General features: G+C 55.3%; 1 protein-coding gene across 2 annotated transcripts; it reads right to left on the reverse strand.

Annotated features, from left to right (window-relative positions):
- Positions 1-1,146: 1,146 nt before the first annotated feature.
- Napa (NSF attachment protein alpha) lies at positions 1,147-19,943 on the reverse strand. 2 transcript variants are annotated; one of them, XM_052172216.1, is made up of 11 exons: positions 19,617-19,941; positions 10,971-11,050; positions 8,907-9,023; positions 5,360-5,406; positions 4,856-4,933; positions 4,642-4,697; positions 4,465-4,549; positions 3,749-3,853; positions 2,824-2,892; positions 2,444-2,494; positions 1,147-1,808 (listed from the first exon to the last, which is right to left on the reverse strand). In XM_052172216.1, exons 1-11 carry the CDS (start codon positions 19,712-19,714, stop codon positions 1,707-1,709), a joined length of 888 nt encoding a protein of 295 aa, XP_052028176.1. In that variant the 5' UTR covers positions 19,715-19,941; the 3' UTR covers positions 1,147-1,706. The 2 variants fall into 2 exon arrangements, with proteins under 2 accessions (XP_052028176.1, XP_052028177.1); XM_052172217.1 differs by lacking the exon at positions 1,147-1,808 and having other exon boundaries at positions 2,474-2,549; positions 19,617-19,943.
- Between the last annotated feature and the right edge of the window lie 1,032 nt (positions 19,944-20,975).

Raw genomic sequence — 20,975 nt, forward strand, 5'->3', positions numbered from 1 at the left:
GGGAGCCCACACCTTTTAATTCCAGCACACAGGAGGCCAGACTAGTCTACAGTCAACGCTACAAGGTGAATCCCTGTCTCAACCAATATAGAAAAACAAGACTCTGCTTCAATACGGAGTTAAAGACTGACAATATCCTCTGATCTGCACACATGGGCCATGGTGTGTGAGCATACACACACTCAGAACCTGCAAGCATGTGGTAGCCGTTAGCCAGTATGCTGAGTACTGTCTTCCCCTGGGCAGTATCTAGACAGTGTGGCTATGAAAGGTGAGGAAGAGCTCCTGGCAGGACAGCAGTACTGTGCTCCCTGTGGACACCTAGCAGTTGCTTCATAAACCATCCATAAGGCATGGGAAGTGCAGGTTGGCATGGGCTCTCGTTTTTATTATTTGTGTACGTAACAGATGTATCTTGTGCATATCCACGCACACGGGAAGACAGTTATCAATGATCCTTTGAGACAGGGTCTTTTTGTTGGGCCATCAAGCCCCAGCAATAGCCAGTGTCCCACCTTGCAGGCTTACACATACATGTGGTCACACCAGTGTTTTCTAACATGGGTGCTGAATATCTGAAGTTGGGTCCGCCTGCTTGTTGTAATGTTCTTACCAACTACACTCTCCCCACTTTCCTAGCTGTGCAGTCTGTTCTCTTCAGGCTGCTTCTGACTCATGTAGCAACTTATAAGCCACATATGAAGCTTCCAAAACACCAGGATATCAACCTCAGTCTAACCAGAGCAGCAGGCTGCAGCCCTGGGAATAAATGGGAGATTCTCACAAGGCTTCTTGGCAATCCCATGGTAAAAAAAATTGTCTTTCTCCAGCCTCAGGTTTCTACAAAGCTGAGGGCCACTAAAGTTATCAACTGAATGAAGCTATTGGGGACACTGGAGGGACAGGAGAACCAACTTTTTCTACCAGGTTGTCTGCTTCAGTCAGGGCAGTCCCATGGAAGGAGCCCAGCCCTGGCAGAGCCCCTGTAGGGTGAAATGGGTGTGAGGCTCCAGCATCTCGGACCGGTCCACAGCCTCTAGAAAGCACTCTGATCCTGAGGCTCAGATGGAGAAACCTCTTAACTCCTCCAGGACAGCCAAGGTCCAAAGGGAAGGGCACTGAGGGCAAAGGGACAGCTGAAGAGGCTCATGCAAAAGTGGCAGGTTTTATTGTCCTTGGTGGGCCAGCTGCAGCAGCTTCAGGTTGATAGACCTGGGTGCAGGGGGAGAAGCAGGCGCAGGCAGGGTCAAGGCACCCGTGAGCTCCAGGGCTGGGTCTAACCTGAGAGGTTGGCATTGTAGGAACAAGGGAAGGCTTCAGGGGCAGAGGTTACCCCCAGCCAGGGAGAGCAAGTCTCAGAGCTACCCGTGTTCTTATCTCTGCTAGGGGACAAGGTAGAGGATATGGAAACAGCCTTAGTACACTGCTGGTCAGGAGATGGGACCGGATGCTGACCCCAGGTTCCCGATGCAGATAAGTCTGTATTGGAGAATCTGTCCAGGTGGGTTTTCCAGGGCAAGAGGGCACCTTTGGGGGCTTAAATAAATGGCAGGGTGAAGGACGAAGGGTGACCAGCCATCCAGGAGAGCCCGCCTGGTGCCCTGGAGGGTGTGGCCTGCATTGCACCCATTCCTTCAGACTCCTGGTGGGAGGTGTTGGCTCCACCTCTGTGACAGACAGACAGGTGGAAAGCAGTGGCTGGAGGCCTAGCGCAGGTCCTCCTCATCACCCTGAATGGTCTTCTTGATGCGTAGAAGCATGGTGGTAAGCCACTGGTCCAGTCTTGAGATAGAGTCATATTCCTTCACCTGTGGCGTAGCACGGAAAGGGTGAGTCATGACACTGCTCTCTCCTGGAACCCTCCCTGGCCCCAGTCCCAAGGTTTGCAAGAAAGCACCCTGTCACCTCAGTCTGCAAAGCTTGGAGTATGAGTTGGCAGTAAAAGACTGTGGTTTAAAAGACCCTCAGAGCGCTCTGGCTTTGTGGATGGAACTGAGGCCTGGAGGCACGAAAACACCGCCTCTCTCATCTCTGTGCCACCTGGGATACAGCCAGCCTCACCTCTAGCCTCGGGGCCTGGTTACTGAGGGTACTCAGGGAGCGATGCCAGTGGCAGGCACTGGCTAGAGAACCAAGGTAGACACAGCTGCAAACAAATGTTCAGAGTGGAGTGGGAAGGGGAAACAATCCTGCAGGGCAGCCGTGTGGTAAGAGTTCAGACAGCCTGGCTGCCCACAGGGGCTCTGAAGACGCTTTGATTTCTAGCCGTTCTAAATTTGCTCTGTAGACTGGGCTGACCTCGAACTTAGAGAGATCCCTGTGCCTCTGCCTCCCAAATATCGGGATTGAAGGTGTGCTACTACTTGGCTTAAGTAGGGTAGACTTTATGAGAGAGCACAGTGGAACGGACCCGCTGGCTAGAACTTCTGTGCAGGTCACTCACCGACTCTGTGTAGCTGTCCACATTCTGTTCCTCATGGGCTTCCAGTAGCTTCTGCAAACGGTCAGGGTCAGGGTCAGGGTCAGCTAGCGGGTGCTGTGGGGTGTAACTGCAAGGAGGACCCCACACTGACAGGTTCTGCCCAGTCAGGACATTGAGGTGCACGTGCAGGGAAAGCCACAAGCTCCCGCCCTGCCCACCTCCCCCCACTGTCCCTGCATTAACTGTACTCGTTTCGGGTAGAGAACTGAGCAGAATGGCAGGAGAAAAGCAGATCAAACACAGCCCCTCCAAGCAGTCTCGGTGCTATCCCAGCGGAGACCCAGGTCCAGGCCTCCTGCCCGTCCCACACCCAGATCAGCCACGCCAGCGCCAGCGCTCACTTTCATCAGCTTGCACTCCCGGGAGTCGGAGAAGGCCGGGAACAGCTCCTCATACTTCTGAACAGCAAGCTGAGCGACAGCAGAGGCGAGAGAGAAAAGGTGAGAAAGACGGGGCACCCACAGTGCTGGCTGGCAGCTGACTTGGTGCTCCACGCCCTGGCACGTGCCTGACGGTGCCATCCCCACTCAGCTGAGTCTGGCTGGCAGAGGTGGCTGCAGGAAGGGGCAGGCTTCCCAGGCATGGAGTAGGGAAGGAGGTAAAAGCCTACTGCACACCCCAGGCTTTCACACCTGGACCTGGGGGCCCTAAGCAGGTCAGCAGCCGTGGAAGACTTACTGGGGACACTGGGTGAGTTGCGTGGGGTGTGGCTCAGGGTAGGGCATTTGCAGAGCAGGCATGAGGCTCAGGTTCCATGCCCACCACAGAAGTAAAAACAGCAAACTGTTCCAACTCCCCCGAACGCATAGCTGCCAGCTGTACTCAGGCAGGGAAGGAGACTGTGGGGCAGCCAGGCATCATGTACCAGAGGATTGGAAGCCAATGCCCAGGTTCCAGATCCTTCTACCAACCACTGCTATCCCTATCCCTGGCCTCTTGCCTGGAAGCACTGGAATTCAGTGGGGAGGCACAGAGCCAAAGGTGAAGTCGTGCCCTCAGGAGTCCCAGGTCCTGGCAGGCCTCTGCCTGGGCTCAGTAACTTCTGCACCACAGTTGAATGGGACAGTCAGAATATATAGCAAGCTGTAAGGGGACAGGCTGGCAAGGCGCCAGTCAGCAGCTGGGAACTCAGGAAAGCACCCAGGCTGTTTTCCATCCTAACCATAGGCTAGGGCTACGGCGATAACCTGGCCTCTGACACCGAGGAGCATCCTGGCCCTCTGACAAACAATGGCGCCTAGAAGGGCGGCCTGGCTGTGGGCTCACCTTGGCGTTGAGCATGTCGATGCAGAAGTGGCAGAGGGCCGCCTTGAAGAAGTAGTCTTTGGCGCTGTACTTGAGGAGAGGGCTGTCCATGGCGCTGGTCCCAACCTGTAGCCACGGATCACCATGAGCCCAGGCAGGCAACTCCAGGGCGACGGTCACCCTGGTAGCCTGCTGGGAGCTGAGCCACACCCTACAGTGAGGTCTGGGGCCTCAGGATGGCAGTGAGCAAGGTTATGAGGTGTTGCCCGAGTGACCGGAACATGATTAGGGTGTGGGCAGAGTAAGGGAAGCCAGGTGTCTGTGGGCCTCTCCTGAGTCAGTGGGGGAGGAGACTTCACTGCCAGACATACAGGAAATTGGCATTTAGTGGGCAGAGGGGTGGCAGTTGTGGGAGCAGGGGAAGTAGTGCCCGCCCTTCTCCCACAGCCAGCTGCCTGCCTTTCTTCTGGCCACAGCCTGCCCCACCCCCAAGCAGCGTCACATGACACTGGCTGCTTCCCATGGTTCAGGGTCTCTCCTTTGCGGAGTCTTCTCTCTCCTGCCCTACTTTTCTGCAGAGGACACCCAGCTCTAGGGACAGCTCCCATGAAGAGGGGCAGGACACAGCGAAGACAGGTTATCGTGGAAGAAGCCTCTGGGGAGCATGGCCTGGGAAGGAGTGAGGAAGGCTGTGGCGGGCAGAGGGTGGCAGCAGCTGACAGCCAGGCAAAGCCCACCTGCTCGTAGATGTCGATGGCCTTCTGGTACTGCTCCAGCTGTGCGGCATAGCCGGCCACCTTCAGCAGACACTTGTTGGCTGAGCTGTGGGAAGAGGGGGCATGAAGGGACAGTAGCAAGTCCCACACGAAGGGGCAGGGCAGGGGCTACCTGGGTCGGGAGCGGGCAGGGGCTACCTGTTAGACTCTTCTCCTTTGTAGTAGTCTGCAGACTGCTCGTAGTGGGCGATGGCCTGGGGAGACATGAGAACAGGGCCACTGAAATGGAGGACAAGGTGGAGCAGTGCCTTAACACAGCCTTCCCTGCCTTCCGAGGCCACAGCAGGGCATCATGGCGGGTGGGAACGGGAGCACCAGAGGCCTGAGCACAGCCAGCCTGATACCAGTTCACCTTCTCTACATCCACCAGCTCTGTCTCATAGATCTCAGCGATGGAGATGTGGTGCTTGGCCGCGATCGTGAATCTGCCCTGGGGGTGAGGGGAGAGCACAGTAAGGGAATGTGACCAGTGAGGGGTCCCACCAAGTCTCACCCCAATGCAGTCTAGCCTCCTTGGGTCCCACCTCGGTAAGGGGTCTGACCACAGACAGGGAGACGGCTCACGAAGGGACGCACAGAAATGAGCTGACATGAGGTGTGGCCTACTACCCAGCAGCTGCCTCTTCCTTACTGGAGGGTGAGACTGAGCATTCGCAAGCTCCAAGGGACTGCAGGCGGGGGCCAGGCAAGGGCAGCACCTGCATGGGCGCTGCAGCCACAGGGGACTGTGAAGGGGGCAGAGGCTGCACATGAGGGGTGCGCTGCAGACACCCCATCCTGAAGCTCGGCTCTGCGATCAAATCCCTGCCCCCTAAGCGCAGCATGAACAGGATAAGGCAGGATCAGCAGCCCTTACCATGTCTGTATAGATCTCAATTGCTCTCATCAGACAGTTAATGGCCTCTAGGGAGGAAAGAGAAGACGGAGAGGTCATTATGGCAGGCCCTGCAGACAGGAGGAGACTGTACTCCCCGAGGGAGATGGCAGGCTCACGGCTGCCTGGCTGCAGGGCTCTCAGGATCTCCAGAGCAACCGGAAGGAACCGATGGGAAGGGAGCCCTCGGCCCCAGGCAACCCGGTCAGATTGGGCGTGTCTGCGCAGAGAGTGCGGGCACATCTTCCCAGGGAGGCCCTCCGCCTTAGGCCGCTGCCAGCTTTCAGGCAGCAGCAGCAGGGCCCGGGGCACAGCCAGACTCCCAGACACTGAATCAGACCATCGCAGTCCTGCCATGAGAGGCAAAGTGACCGCCAGCGCTGGGCTGGGGCAGAGGCTACGGCGCTCAGCGCCTGTCCTGTCCTTGGAGACCTTGTCACCTTGAGTAAGCCCCATCCCGGGCCTACTGGCCTAACTGGCCTTTCCTGCAGAGAGAAGGCTGGCTGCCTGAACACCAGGATGGCACCAGGCTGCTGTCATTGTACCATTTCTTCTTCTAAGATTTTAAATTGGGAAAGGGATATTTTTTTTTTTAAACAAGTTATTTGGAGGAGAGAGGCATGAGTGGGAGGCATTTTCTAGCACATGGAAATGAACTCTCAGTATCTTTCAACCACCGTCTCAGGAGGGGAGTACTGGGCAACGACGGGGTTGGGGAGGCACAGTCGGTTAAGGGTCTAGATGGACTATAGACCCTGTGCTAGGCAGGCTCCAGGGCTGCCTACAGGGCTCTCTTGGGAGGAGGATGCCAAGGTTGCTTCCTGCGGGGATTTCAGTAGCTAAGGCCTGTTGGCATGGGATCTGTTGGTGGGGCAGCCCCTGCCACAGAAGCAGGGGAGACACACGGGTTCACGGGGCCTTGGCTCCTTGCTCTGGGACAGGCTGCTGGCTGGCATCTGGTCTGCTCTCACCACAGGGCATATTTGATGCCATAGGTCTGTTCTACACTCCTGGGTGCCTGGCCTGGAGAGAGCAGGTAGAGGGTTACTGAGTCCAGCTCAACTCTGTAATACCCTCAAGTCCCTGGGCAGATGCAGACCTAAGCAAGCACTTCACAATAAAACAGGTGCACGTTGAGAGGGGATGGATGGGAAGGTGTCAGGTGTCTGATACATAGTAGGCATGCAGGAAACAAGTGGGCGTGGGCTGGATAGAAGGATGCGAAGACAGACTATTTCCCTGCCTATGCACATAACAGCACGCTCCTACTATAAAAGGGTTAAATTTCCAGGCCATCAGCTGTTGCTAATGGAAAGCCTCAGGTGAGCCTCCTAAAGAGCTGATAGATGAGACCACGGGGCAGGTGGTCAGACAGGTACGGGAGATGCCTCACGAACAAACTGGGTGTGTGAACCTCCTCTGGCCTTCCGGCGGTTTCCCAGGACACTAGCCACATGGGGGAAGCTCTAGAGCTCAGGGCAGCCCCCTTCTGGACATCAGAAACTGCTATGCACACCTCACAGTAGGCCTATGCTGTCACTGAGGAGAAAGCAATGCCCAGAAAAGCGATGGGGCTAGGATGCAGTTTCATGGTGCTGCTCAAGGGGAGAAGAAGGCAGCGGGGAGTGATGCTCAGGTTACCTGGGCATGTCTTCTCCTGCTGGGCTCCTCCTCCCTGAGCCCTGACTGGCCCCAGACAGAATGGCTGTCACCCTTTCTACGGAACTGTGGACTGGGGAGGGCACCGTGGCAGCAGGGCTGGATGTCACACAGCTGCCACCCCCCCTGGCCAGGAGGAGTCCCTATCCATCCCTTGACATCAGAAGCTCTCCTCTCACAACTGTGCTCTCCCTACCCCGTGAGGCCTCTAGTCTACCCTCTGCGCCTCCACACCCTTGGCTGCAGCACCCTCAGCACGCTGCCAGGCTAGGCTGCACTTGCTGAGGCCAGGGCCCATGGCTGGGTCTCCAGGGGAAAGGACACGACCTCAAGCTGGGAGGTACAGTTCTGTTCAAGGGCTCACATGCCATGGCATCCTGCAGGTGGGAGCCACCAGCACCCAGGAGCTAGTCCTCTCCGCCACTCCAGACGAGGGGCGCAGGTGCCAGGCGGTCCCCAGAGAGCAAGAGGGGAAAGCAGGAGGGTAGCTGTGTGGAGCAGACGGCCCGAGCCACTGGGTGCATCTAAGTCCTACCCAGTGAGAGGCCAGCCGTCTCTCTGCCTGTCAGGCCTGAGCCCCACCACATCACAACCAAACAAACAGGAGTGACCAGTCAGCCCAGGAACAGAGTCAACATAGTCATCGCTCTGACTGGGAGTGGTTCTGTGACAAAGGCGGCTATTCACTGATGCTGGGGAGCAGGGCCTCTATCCAAACACTGAGTATCTCCCTTTGAACAGAATATTCAGCTGGGAAGTAGTGGTGAACGCCTTTAATCCCAGAACTTGGGAGGCAGGTGGATTTCTGAGTTCGAGACCAGCCTGGTCTACAGAATGAGTTCCAGGACAGCCAGGGCCACACAGAGAAACCCTGTCTCAACGCCCCCACCCCACCCCCACAAAAAAAAAAAAGAAGAAGAAAAGAAAAGAATATTCACTTCTGGCCGGGCGGTGGTGGTGCACACCTGTAATCCCAGCACTTGGGAGGCAGAGGCAGGCGGATTTCTGAGTTCGAGGCCAGCCTGGTCTACAGAGTGAGTTCCAGGACAGCCAGGGCTACACAGAGAAACCCTGTCTCAAAAAAACAAACAAAAAAGAATACTCACTTCTTTCCTATTGTCCTGAGGGGGTAAAATCCTAGATATTTTAAACATTAATGAGACAGCGTCACACAGGCCCAGGTTTCCTCAGACTCACTTGCAACTGAGAGCTGAGGAGGCCGACTGCCTACCGAGCGCTTGGATGACAGGCGCATGTCATGACTGTGTTAGACACATCTGCTCGCTAAAGTTTAAAGTTAGCAATCTATGTGGCTCTAAGATTAAAAAAAGAACCATTCTGGGGACTCGGGATGTGTACAACATATTCTCAGCACATCAGAGGTCCAGGCTGAATCCTTAGCATCACAAAAATAAGTGAATAAAAATATCGAAAGCAAACTCCCCAGCCCAGGAACTCCGGCCGATGCCCATGGGCTGGGCTGGGTCCAGGCAGGCTCCTTTCCCCACAGGCTCTGCTTTAGGAACTGCGCTCTGGTGCCTCTGCCTCTCCTGGAGTACAGGGAAGCGAGGTCAGACTGACTCCACTCTCCTTGGCTCACCCTGGACTGCCCTGCTCCCGTCTGCATGCTAATTCTGACAACTGAACAGCTTTGCCTGGCTCCCTGGCAAACAGTGGGTCTGAAATGGAACTCCCACTCCCAAATGCTCAAAGCCCGGGATGGGGTGATGGTTGCACACCAGGGAGGGAGAGGTGCCACCTGCAGGGCAGGATGCCAGTGCCAGCCACTGGAAAAGCCCAGATCTGTGTGGACGTCTGAGGATGTGGGACTGTTCTTGGCGGCTCTGCCATCTGTGGTCACAGCCCTTACCTTGGGGGTCAGCTTTCTTGAAAGCGTTGCCAGCATCCACGAAGCAGGTGGCTGCATCGTGCTTGCTCTGAAGCTGCAGGTGCAGCTGGGCAGCCTGGCAGAAAGCGTTCCCAGCAGCTAGAACAGAACAGATTGTCCAAGCTTCAGTCACTGCCCCAGGAGGCACTCCAGGCTCTCAGGAACACAGCTGGAGTCCCACCCAGGTAGAGGCCAGGACCAGCCCACTCCAGCCCAATGGCAGCCTTCGCAGAGCTTCCTGGTGGGATGAGGGTGTCAGAAAGCTGCCTCGGAAGCCTAGTCCCGGGCATACACTAACAGGCAGGGTGCACCCAGTACCAATCCCAGTCTCCACCCAGCCTGGGCCAGCAACTGCCACAGAGAAAGGAAAGGCAGGCATAGCTGAGGATGGCAAATACATGACATCCAGGCTCTTGGGCTTAGAAACTGTCCCCTTGAACAGGAAGCCTGGAACCTAAACAGAGAAGCAAGGTGGAGATGGGGGGGGGGCTCTGAGGGTGCTCCGGTGGAGATGAGGGGGGCTCTGAGGGTGCTCCAGTGGAGATGGGGGGACTCTGAGGGTGCTCCAGTGGAGATGGGGGCTCTGAGGGTGCTGCAATGGAGATGGGGGGCTCTGAGGGTGCTCCGGTGGAGATGGGGGGCTCTGAGGGTGTTCCGGTAGAGATGGGGGGGTTCTGAAGGTGCTCCGGTGGAGATGGGGGGGACTCTGAGGGTGCTCCAGTGGAGATGGGGGGCTCTGAGGGTGCTCCGGTGGAGATAGGGGGCTCTGAGGGTGCTGCAATGGAGATGGGGGGCTCTGAGGGTGCTCCGGTGGAGATGGGGGGCTCTGAGGGTGCTCCAATGGAGATGGGGGGGCTCTGAGGGTGCTCCAGGAAGGTACAACTGAGATTAACCCATTTCTCTCCTCAACCCCCCAAGCTCTCAGGTACACCCTTATTACGAGTCCTTGCCTAGAAAGGGACAGAGGACATGAACAGCAAGAGCCAGGGTCCATGAAGACAGTGCTCACGCCTGAGGCAGGACATCCTGTGCTTGTCTAACTGTCAGCAGCCACGAGGGCCACACTATCCTGCTCACAGACCTTCTCCAGACTGGCCAAGGGGAGGCGGCAGGTCTGCCCACTGTGGGCAGTGCTTCAGTATCACCTCAAGCCAGCTAAAGTGCTACCTCTCATGCTCCCCCAGTCCCAGCTGAGTGGGAGCCTCCAAGCTGCAGGAGGGCTGGCTGCCTCTCACCTGAGCACAGTAGGGCTCAGAAAGCCTCCCAGGGCTTTGCCGTACCATTATCTGATCAGATGGTCAGAAACAGTAGCAGTGTTTGTCACTGTCACTGTAGTGTTTTGGTTTTCTGAGACAGGTTCTTTTATTGCAGAATAATCTCAAATCCCCAATGTAGCCCAGGGGGCCTTAAACTCCTGACCCTCCTGCCCCACCTCCAGAATGCTAGAACACATACTAGGCTCCTGAATTATTTTTAGGAGATCTCTAGTTAAAAAACAAAAGTTGAAAACGTGGAACAAATGGCCTAAGACTTCTGTTTTGAACACGGGGCCGGGCAGGAATATAAGCTGTGATTAAACAACAGGCCTTGGAGTGCTGGACTTGGGGAACTCCACTCATAGGACGATGTAGCAATAACTCTATCTACTACCTTGCAGCTCTGGACCCTACTGATCTCTCTGCTGACACTGGAAGCCATGCTATAAAACCAGGCTTGGGCTGGGCAGTGGTGGCGCACGCCTGTAATCCCAGCACTCTGGGAGGCAGAGGCAGGCGGATTTCTGAGTTCGAGCCAGCCTGGTCTACAGAGTGAGTTCCAGGACAGCCAGGGCTACACAGAGAAACCCTGTCTCGAAAAACCAAATCCAAAAACCCAGCTCATTGGAGACAGGAAGTGTCCTCCACGCCTCCTCTAGGGACAACATCCATCCTACCACGACCCCATTTGTCTTCTGCTGTGGCCTCCTGAGATGAACAGGGGACTTCAAGGCCACATGCCGGGTAGGGCGGCCGGGCTGGGCCGGGCCTGTGGGCTGAGGGCACGCACCGCTCCAGTTCTTGGCCATCTTGAACATGTTCGCCGCTCTGGCATAGATCTCGCATGCTTCCTCTATTTTGGATGAGCCTCTGGGGGAGAAGAGAGGGAAGAGGTGAAGAGATCATCCAGTCTTCTATCAGAAAGCAAACCGTGCTCTGCCCTGCCATCAGCTGGGCAGTACCCTTAGCCCTGCGTACAGGCCATCTGCAGGGAGGAGGCTGTTCGCGCCATCCCTGCAGGGGAGTGTGCGCGCCCATGGTGGTGGTGGTGCTGATTCCTGACCTCCCCTCCCCTCCTCCACAGCCTGACTCTTCAGGCTCTTCTAATTCCTGCCTAGGTGGTAGGTGACCACTTAGATCTAGGAAATCTACAGATTCCTGTACTTGAGACTGCAAAGCATTCTGGGAGGATCCTCAGGACCCTGACTCTTGCACATGGCCACGGTTCCAGAAAGGCCTCGATAGAGTGTGTTGTCATACTTCAGAACAAGGCAGACATGGCACACGACAACCATATGGAGGACCGCTACCACAAGACATAAATACAAAATGCTCCTGAAACACACCTATTTATATAAATAAACACTGAATATTTCTGTTAAAATCTACCCAAACCTGGTAATAGCATTGTTTGCTGAGGTAGAGCCTGCAGAACGGGGGCTGGAGTGGGGGCTTACCCACTGCACACATGTGCGCTGCTGATTTATTTTGCACCAACTGCACATTTTATGGTCCCGAAAATTTATATATTTTATTACCTTATTTTTAACCAGGCTTTCTTGTAGCCTAGGCTGGCCTCAAAGTCTGGATCTTCCTGCCAACACCTGAGTGCTGGGATTACAGGTATGCACCACAGGCCTATGTGGTCCTGGGGATAGCCTCATGCATGCTAGGCAAACTCAGCTCTGTTTCCAGCCCTTTGTGTTTTATTATCAGGATTTATATTTGACCCCGTAGCCCAGCAATGAACAATGCCATTTACAATTTATCCTAAGACACAAATCAGAATTGCAAAGAAATTTGGCATAGCTTTCTGGAAATGAAAACTACCCTACTACACTTACTGGGCCAGAGTAGGTGCCTGGGAGACACACAAATGGAGAGGACTTTTAGCCTCTTTGCTGAGTCAGGGTCTTATACAGCCCAGGCTGGCCGCAAACTTACACAGTGGGAGGCGATCTAAGACTCTTCATCCCACCATGGGCTTACAATCACATCTGACTTCGGCTCAACAAGCAAGTATTCTGTCACTGAGCTACAGCTCCGGCCCCAGTACCTTATAGTTATTTTAAAATAAGGGCTTTGGGCTTTACTCTTGCTTCTCAACCTCCAAGAGGTTCATGCGAACCTTCTCCAGGGCTGGGCAGGGGAGGGAGCCTTCTTCTTAGCTCAAACTCCTACGTCCCTTCCATTCTGTCTTCCAACGAGGACTAGCCCATGAAGACTGTGACCCGACAACTGTTCAAACTCTCATCACCCACATGAGCAGTCAGTGACATTCTCCAATATCCCATCAAACGGATTTCAAACCTTCCCAAACTGGTAGTGATTAAAAAAACAAAAAGGAACATTTCCTCATGAAAAGTCAAATACACTCCCCTCACCGCCTGCCCTGCACCCCCCCCCCCAAGTCAACAGATGCAGTGTGGATGGCACTTGGGAGCGAGGCTCTGTCACACAGCTGTGGGGGCTGTTGTGTTGTATTCGTGTGTGACCTAAGAACACAGCCTTGCTCAGGGTGGGGCAGCACCCAGAGCCCTGAACATGATTGCACATGTGCTCAGCAGGTGGGCGGCCTCGACGGGGTCTTAGAGTCTGATAACTGGGCTAAGCCAGCGACGGTCTGGAGACCTGAGGCCAAATAGCACCAGGGCAAGTGTTTCCTCAGAGTCCACCCTCTCCTCTCTGGCACCATGTCCCTCTCCCCCACATTACTGGTGCCCTGTCTTCTCTTGAGCCACACTCCCAGCCATGGTGAAGTTGGAAATGTTCATGTTGTTGTTGGCACAGGATAAATTAGGAAGGCCCCCTTGAACCTGGATGTAAAACACCCCACGAAGACCTTCGAAATGTTTTCTCTGGATGTGCTAGATATATAAGCCAGAGCCTGGCACATGCTCAACTGCTCTGCCACTGACACCCTGAGCCCCAGGAACAGTCGTATTCTCTGTCTCTGACAGTGTCTCATGTATCTCAATACCCAGGCTGGCCTTGATCTTGTTATGTAACTGAGGTTAGCCTTTATGTCTGATTTTATGTGGTGCTTGGGACCGAACTTGAAACTTTGTGCATGCCAGCAAACTCACTACCAACTAAGCTATATCCCTGTAATTCTTTTTCACATTTATTTTATGCATGTGGGTGTTTTGCCTGCATGCATGGATGTATGTCATTTGGGGGCCTAATGCCCAAGAAAATCAGATGAGGGCATCAGGAATACTGGAAGTGTAGTTACAGACGGCTGTGAATCACCATGTGGTGCTATGACTTGAACTCTGGCAAGAGCAACAAGTACTCTTAAATGCATCTCTCCATTCTTTGGAATATTGTCCGAACAGCCCACGCTCACAGACGTTAGCCACAGATCTTTCCATCCCAGTGATCCCCCAGCTAATCCTTACTTGGTGGGTGGAACTAAGTCCTATGCGGCCCCAAATGCTCCTGGCAGAGCTAACACGTCCAGTGTCACCAAGCCTGAGGCAGAGGTGATAAGCAGTCACTGCTGGCTAGGTTGGCTTTCGCTCAGCACAACAGGCAGATTCAGCACAAAGTCTGCCAAGCTGCTGGCTGGCACTCTCTGATCCCATGCTAAGCTGGGCTGACCCATCTGCTGCAGGGAAAGCCAGTTCTGGCCCCAGGCTGCCTCCTGCCCTCCATACCCTGGTCCTTGCCCTGCTTGTGTGAGGTGGCAACAGAAGCTCTCCAGAATCCCAGTTCTTTCTGCTGATGGGAGGAACGTCACAAGGGGCAAACCCACTTGTGTAGGCTACCCAGTAAATCCTGAAAGAAGCCGGATGCACGCCTCCCTAGCTGTGAAAACCAGTGTGTGAGAATGTGATGAGGGCTGTTCACTGAGGGAAGCCTGCTATCCACAGTATCAACACGCTTGCTCACGGCTGCTTGGCATGATCTCACGGTGTGAGGCCAGGGCTCGGTCCTCAGTGGCCAAGGAGCTGCCCCAACAGTGGGAGGGGCACTGGAGGTGAGAAAACAGACCCAGTTGAGGAGCTGAGGAGAAGTCAGAAAGGTGGACAGGGCAGGGTATGGCGCGACTATGTGGAGCAGGCAGGACAAGGGAGAGTGGACGGCTCGCGCTGTCTGGCAGGAGCGCGCGGGCCGGAAGGAAGACGCCCTCAGGTCCACCGTGTGGCTCCTCTGCTGGCTCACTATGGCTTCCCGTCCCAGCGTGGGGAAGCTGTTTCAGTCACCTTTTTACTGTGGCCTGACTACAACTGCTGACCACTGAACGGACGCCTCCTGCATGAAGTGTCGCAGGCGCACTGGCAGCCTCCTGCAGGGCCTGGGCAGAGCTGCGTGTGACAGCTGACAGCCTCCCCCACTGACCTCCTCCAAGCTGCCTCGGTTGCACTCCTCAGCCCACAGCTCCATGCCTCATGGGAATAGAGGGAACTGGTTGGGGCTGGTCTGCTGCAGGCTGTCTATAATTACAGCTCAGCTCTGCTCCCCCAAGAGGCGCGGAGGAAGCAGCCTCAGGCCTCCCAGGCACAGCTGCCATATGGAGTGCTGAATGGTGCCAGGGAAGAGCAGGCGCTGTTGGCAGTGGCCGGGGGCTTGTGCAGGACAGGCTTGGCCGGCCGGCCTCCATCCCCGGACACGCGCTTGCTCCCAGAAGCATGCCACTTCCTTGTTTCCCTTACAGTCCCCCAGTTTGAGTCCGGAGTCTGAGACTCTCCCTTCTGTCCTTCTGGGAGCCACAAGCACTGGTTCCCCACCCTCTCGTAGGACTTAAGGCTCCTGGCCAGATTATCCACCCAGGGTACTTAGTTTTCACTAATACGATGGATCCACAGCCCGCCACAATCACCCACAGCTCCCAGCGCGGCTCTCAACTGGTGATGTTGCTGGGGGACCTGTAGGAGCATGTGCAAGCACTGCCTGTCCCTTGTTGAGTACCCCAGAGTCCTCTGGGAAATGAGGAGGGTGGCCAGGGTAGTCAGAGTCTACCGAGTCCTGAGGATACAGAGACCAGCATGCACTGCTGGCTGCTCCCTGCTGGGCCGCCAAGCATCTTCTAGGTAAGGGACACACTATGTAGCCAGCCCTCGGGACACAGAGGGAAAGGATCACCAGCCTGCCACCATGCTCTCAAATCTTCTTGGGACCCTCTCACATGTGTCTGTCAGACAGCGACCGGCAGGAACTGTTCAGACACTTGTCTGTGTAACTAGTACCTGAGAGCCTGCCTCTCCTCAGCTGCACAATGGAGACTGAACCTGACCTGGGAGAAATCTGAGACAACACACTCAGTACCTGGCCTAGGCGCAGTGCTTGCGAGGTGCTCAGATGATGGAACAGAAAAACGATCCCCTTCACAGGGAGCACTTTTAGAGTGGTTTGTGGCAATGCACCCTTGCCTTTCCTGTCACTGTCATCAGACCCCACAGAGTCAGACTAAGGAGTTTTTCCCCACTTCGGCAGCTCAGCGTGGGCTCTGAGGCCTCCGCCTTCTCGTGAGCTCTGCACACGGCCTTTGTCTCTAGCATCCCAGGTCTCCCCTTCCTGCAGCCATCTGCCAGTGCTGACAGGGCAGTGACCGACGTCGCTGGGTGTGCGCCCATGGAGTGAACCCATCAGGATCGTGAATGTTCTACAAACCTATACCTGCCTTCAGCATGTCCTAGCTGCCCCCTTGTCACAGGGGAGCAGGCGATCCTTCCACACTGACACTGCATAAGGAAGAGGTAACCTGCAAGTGACTCTAACGGTACAGGGGCTTATAGAGATGCTGCCCCTCTCATGGAAGAGATCTCAGCAGATGCTGGTGTCTGTGGGGGTGGAGGGTGGTTAGGGGAGGGCACACACGAGTCTACTGTCCCCTCAACTGAAACTGCCAGCTCAAGGAGAGGTCACAGATGTGCTCACACAGCCCAGAATGCCAACATGTACTCTCCTTAACAAAGTGCTGAGGGTGCCCCTGGCCTCTCAGCAATGTCTTCCACACGAGAGGTACCAGGGAACCTCTGTCAACCGTCGGCAGAAGCCACCTGTGATTAAGCCAGGAGCTCTAGGATTCCCCCACAAAGCTCACGTGCCCTGCGGACCGGGAAGGAGGCATCCTGCTGTGTATTTCAGCTGTGTGTCCTGGCAGCTGGTGAGCACTGTGGCTCCTCTTGGGAAGGACAGTGAAGTTTTGCAGATGGCAGGGGGTCAACAGGAGGCAGAGCTGCCCCAGGCTCTGCAGAATGCCGGTGGGCCCAGTTGGAGGCACCCTCCCTCTCAAGCAGGAGTCCAGCTTCCTTCCAAAGCTGGCCTTGCAGGCACCTGCTGCCCTGTCAACATGTCAGCTGGCTGTCTGCATACGGACACTGCTGCCTCCTCCAGTTCCCAGAGCCTCCAGCTCAGCTTGCAGCAGTGATACCGGTGGGCACCTCATCCTCACACTCGGAGTCGACAGTAATCACCATGCTCCAAATCAGCCTTCTTACTCCACAGAAAAACGCTGGGCAAGAGGGGTCACTGGGGCCTTGTCTCGTCAAGGAAGAGTCCCCAACCACACTGGCATCCCACAGGAAACGGTTTGTCCAGGAACTCCCTATGTACACCAAGCTGAATGCCAAATTTGCAGAGATGCGCCAGCCTCGGTTCCCAAGTGCTAGTCTTTTTGTTTTTAAAGGGAAGACTGTAGGGCTAAGTTAGAGACCAAGAAGAGCCCTGTAGAACAGAACTGCCCTTCAGGACCAAGTCGGTCTCTATGGTTCACAGCAGAGGGGCACGGGAGGTAAAGGGTAACAGACCCTCAGGCAGGCATGCCCATCACCAAGGGAAGGGGCTAAAAAGGCTTTGGCCTTAAACTAAATGGTGTTTCAAAGCCCCCTGGTGTCTACCAGCCCAGAATCTAGCCGTGTAATGCTGGGTGAGAATAGCCTATTTGACCCATATAACCTGGACAGAGGCCTCGTAACTTGGGACGCTTTCATCACGGTCATTCCCGAGAGCGGAGGCCTCAGAGGGCAGCCGAGTGAAGGTTGCTTGTCAAATGTTTACCAGGCGGCCCAAGTTCCAGAGCAGGGCCCATCTGGCGGTAGTTTCTCTCCATGTGATCTTAGGGCACCTCCAAGGCCCCCCGAGTTCAGTGGGCCTTGCTCCCTTCTCTATAGTATGTCTTCAATTCTTTCTGGAAGGACCAGAAGAAATCCACTTGCTCTTTCAAATGTTTGTAGAAAACTACTGTGGCGGCAGGCAGCAGCAGTCCAAGGCAGCAGCATCCCAAACCAGTGTGCCAACACCCTCCCCATGGCAGTGTCCGCACGCAGGCATGAGTGTCTGGGAGTCTCTGGCTTCAGAAGCACCAGGCTAATGGAGGGAGCTATGGAACTGCATGGGCCAGGTCTGACCACCTGCTGCCTCCTTGGCTTCCTGTGCTGCTAGACAGATCAAGTTTAGACTGCCCCCTTAACCCTTTACCCACCTCCACAGCGATCCTGTGGGGACTAGACAAGGCTGACTGCCCGTATGATCCACACCACTGTCCCATAACCAGCTGCTGCAGTTCTTTTCTAAAGGGTAAAAGTGGAACCCACTGCATCAGGCCCTCTCTAAAATCCAGCAGGCTCCCCAGTACCTCAAGAACAAGCCCATGCGCACACGCCTTATGCTATGTCCAGCCTCCCCTCCCCGCTTTAAAGTCACAGTCTGACCTGGAACTCCGCTGGTATTAACCCTTCCTTCCGCAGGCAGGCTTGTGGGCCCTTTCTCAAGCTTGTCCCTTCTGATGCTCTCCAACTGAGAGCCCCCTAGATCTGCTGAGCCCTGGGATGGACGCCCATCCTCTAGGGAGCCATCTCTGTCCCTGTCCCAGCATTCTGGGCAGAAGCTCTCTCACACCAGAGAGAGCTTTTTTCCCACCATCCCTGCTGCCTCGACTGCCCTCCCAGGCCGCTGTTCCCAGCATTACTCCTCACCAAGAGCCTCCCTCGAGTTCTCCAAGTTTCCTTTCAGCTCAAGAACTTGACGTATGTGATACAGACTGGCCATCACACCCAAAAGCTCTGCTCTACCAGAGGTTGGGAAGTGGTAAACAGGTGGAAGACACAGCTCATCCCCTGGGAGCAGCCCAGCTCTACACTTTTCTCTCTGGGCCAGAAACCAGACACTGAGCCACGAGGAAAACTACTGCTGAAAACTGAGTCAGAGGCGCCACCCCAACACCACGCCTAACCTGAACTTCTTCCCTTGTGAAGACTGAAGAAACACACACACACACACACACACACTCACACACACACAGTCACTCACACACACTCACTCTCAACCTTCTCATCTGACACAGCCTGTCATTAACCAGATGTCTGTGCAGCAGGTACAAACATTTTTCAAGTTCCTTTGATAACATTATCTGACGGCAAACGAGGGGCGGCTTCCCCCTCCCCTCCCCTCCGTGCCCCTCTGTCCTCACGGTCTCGCCCAGAACCCAGGCTGTTCTCCCAGCCTTCCCCCAACTTCCTGGTCGTCCTCTGCCTTCTCCAATTCTTCTTTTGTAGGCTTCTGCTTCTGCGTGCTGTCCTACCCCTAGCACAGCTCGTCCTCAACACCTGCCTGGACCTTTCCCCAGTGCTCCTCTCTGCTTGTTCCTTCAGGAGCCTTGCCTGCTCCCTTGTAGTGTCATGTCCCCCTACTCCTCCTACATCCCACGGCTCGGGGGCCCTCTCCCTAGATCCTCTCAAGCATTCCAGTCCTACCATCTTGGTCTCCCTATCAGCATCTTACACTCTGAGTCTGCTTCTTCCTGGCTGGTGAGCCTTTCTCAGGGCCAGATTAAATTCTGAGCACATTATATATAGTTTATATTCATAACAAATTTCTGCAGTCAGTTTTTACCAATGAGCCCTTTCAGAGAAACCTACTCCCCTAAGATAAAGAAACCTCGGAACCGCATCCCAAGCATGGGTTCTGCTGCTCCTAAGTTAATATGGCTGAAGATGGCAAACTCGCATAAACTTTGTGTGAGTTACCTGCCATCTCCTGGGGTGGTTCAGGCCCCATACTTGAGGACCACCTAGTAGACCTCTACCCTACTGATTCTCTTGTGTGCCTCATCCTTGCATCGCCATTTCCTTGGCCAAAGCAGTGTCACTGTCCGTCCATGTCCCTTCCCCAAGTCTCCACCTCTCGGTCCATCAGTCTGGCCATCAGTCACTTTCAGCAGGCCTCACTCACCCTCACACCCCGTACTCCGGCTCATCATACCCAGACTCGCCCCAGCCCGAGTCCCCTCGGTCTGGTGTCCTCACCCCGGCAGCCTGGGCCGCACAGATCCACGGGCACCAGCCTGGGAAAGGCACGGCCACCATTCAGCGGGTGTCGTCAGCCACAGGGCCACGGCAGGGCCTGCGAGGCCTCAGAGGGGCTCCCAAAGTGCAGAGAACAGGAGAGGCCGCTCTTCCCCGCCTTGGGCCCAGCCTCGCCCGCTGCTCACCCAAAGAGGCCGGAGAAGAAGGACTGCGAGTTCTTCACCTTGCGCTCCGCTTCAGCCAGCAGCGCCATAGCCTCAGCCTGCTTCCCGGAGGTGTCCATGACGTCGCGCAGCTGCCCGGCTCAAGCCCGACACAGCCAGGCGACGACTCACAGGCCCCGGACACCGCGCACTCAGAGGAGTTCCGCCCGCTGCGTTGACGTCACTCGCGCTGCTACCCACGTGAACCGTGCGAGCCAACCAGCGGGCTCAATCTGCGAAGCGCTCTCCACCCGGCACGCTCCCTGCGGCTACCGCACTCAGCACCTTGACCCCCCAACACGTGAGCACACGCCCGGGGTCTGACGCCGCTAGCTACCTACAACCCCCTACCACGTGACACCAAATAAGCCAATCATAAGCCAGAACCGCCAAGTGCTCACCTTCCCCCCCTCCCCCAAAGCGCGACCTTTGACTCCCTCCAACCAATGAGCAGGCTCTGTACTTGTTCCGCCACTCCTCGGCGGAACTGGGGCACACTGATCAGCTGACCAGGGTCGCGACGCTCACGTGACGTCTCAAGGTTCGTGCTCCAGGTTTGACAGACCCAGCAGTTTAAGTCCGCCTCCTGGCTCACTTTACGTCATAGTCACTTGGGAAAAAGCTGTGTGGTAAAAAAAAACCTTCTTACTCCCTCTGGCGACCGTCTCTAGAACTGGCTTGGGGAGTCCAGAAGGCTGGATGCTCAGCTGCTAAAGGCATTTGCTACCAAGTTTAACAACCATAGTTCGATTCCTGGGACCCACAGAGTGGAAGGTGAGAACTGATTCCTCCAGATTGTCCTCTAACTTACACACACAATGCGTTTAGAGTATCTTGCAGTGGCACACACAGACTAGCACTGGATACCCAGACCCATGTAAAAAGCTGGGTGTGTCTGTGGGTAACTGTAACAGGAAAGGATGGGTGGGAGACAGGCACACGCCTGGAGCTTGCTGGACAGCCAGTCTGGCAGAATCAATGAGCTCCAGGGTCAGAAAGAGACCTGGGTTCAAAAACTAAGATGCAGAACAACTGAAGAAGACTGACATCAACCTCAGGCCTACACACACACACACACACACTATGGTTAAACATTAATGAAAAGATCTAAATAATGCATGGGCCGTGAGTTACTGACAGTGGCTCAGTATCTGTAGTAAATACACTATGCTATAGTAAGAGCAACATCTTACGATATGACACAAACTGGGTATGTGGCACTAGCATAGGCTAGTTTTCTGTAAATCTACAGTTATTCTGAAGATCAGTCCCCAGGGCCCTGCCCATGGTGATTCCAGTCCCAACAGTGTGCTGTGGTGCAGGAATCTGAATCTCTCCTTT

Source organism: Apodemus sylvaticus, chromosome 1 (assembly GCF_947179515.1).
Source record: "Apodemus sylvaticus chromosome 1, mApoSyl1.1, whole genome shotgun sequence".
Lineage (NCBI taxonomy): Eukaryota > Metazoa > Chordata > Mammalia > Rodentia > Muridae > Apodemus > Apodemus sylvaticus.

Bases quoted from the DNA above. Each gene is read 5' to 3' on its own strand.
- Napa (XM_052172216.1), bottom strand. From the start codon at position 19,714: ATGGACACCTCCGGGAAGCAGGCTGAGGCTATGGCGCTGCTGGCTGAA. The intron at 9,024-10,970 runs GTGCGTGCCCTC...GTTCTGTTCTAG, and splicing joins GATGGCCAAGAACTGGAGCG to CTGCTGGGAACGCTTTCTGC. The intron at 3,854-4,464 runs GTGGGCTTTGCC...CCGTGGCTACAG, and splicing joins CCATCGACATCTACGAGCAG to GTTGGGACCAGCGCCATGGA.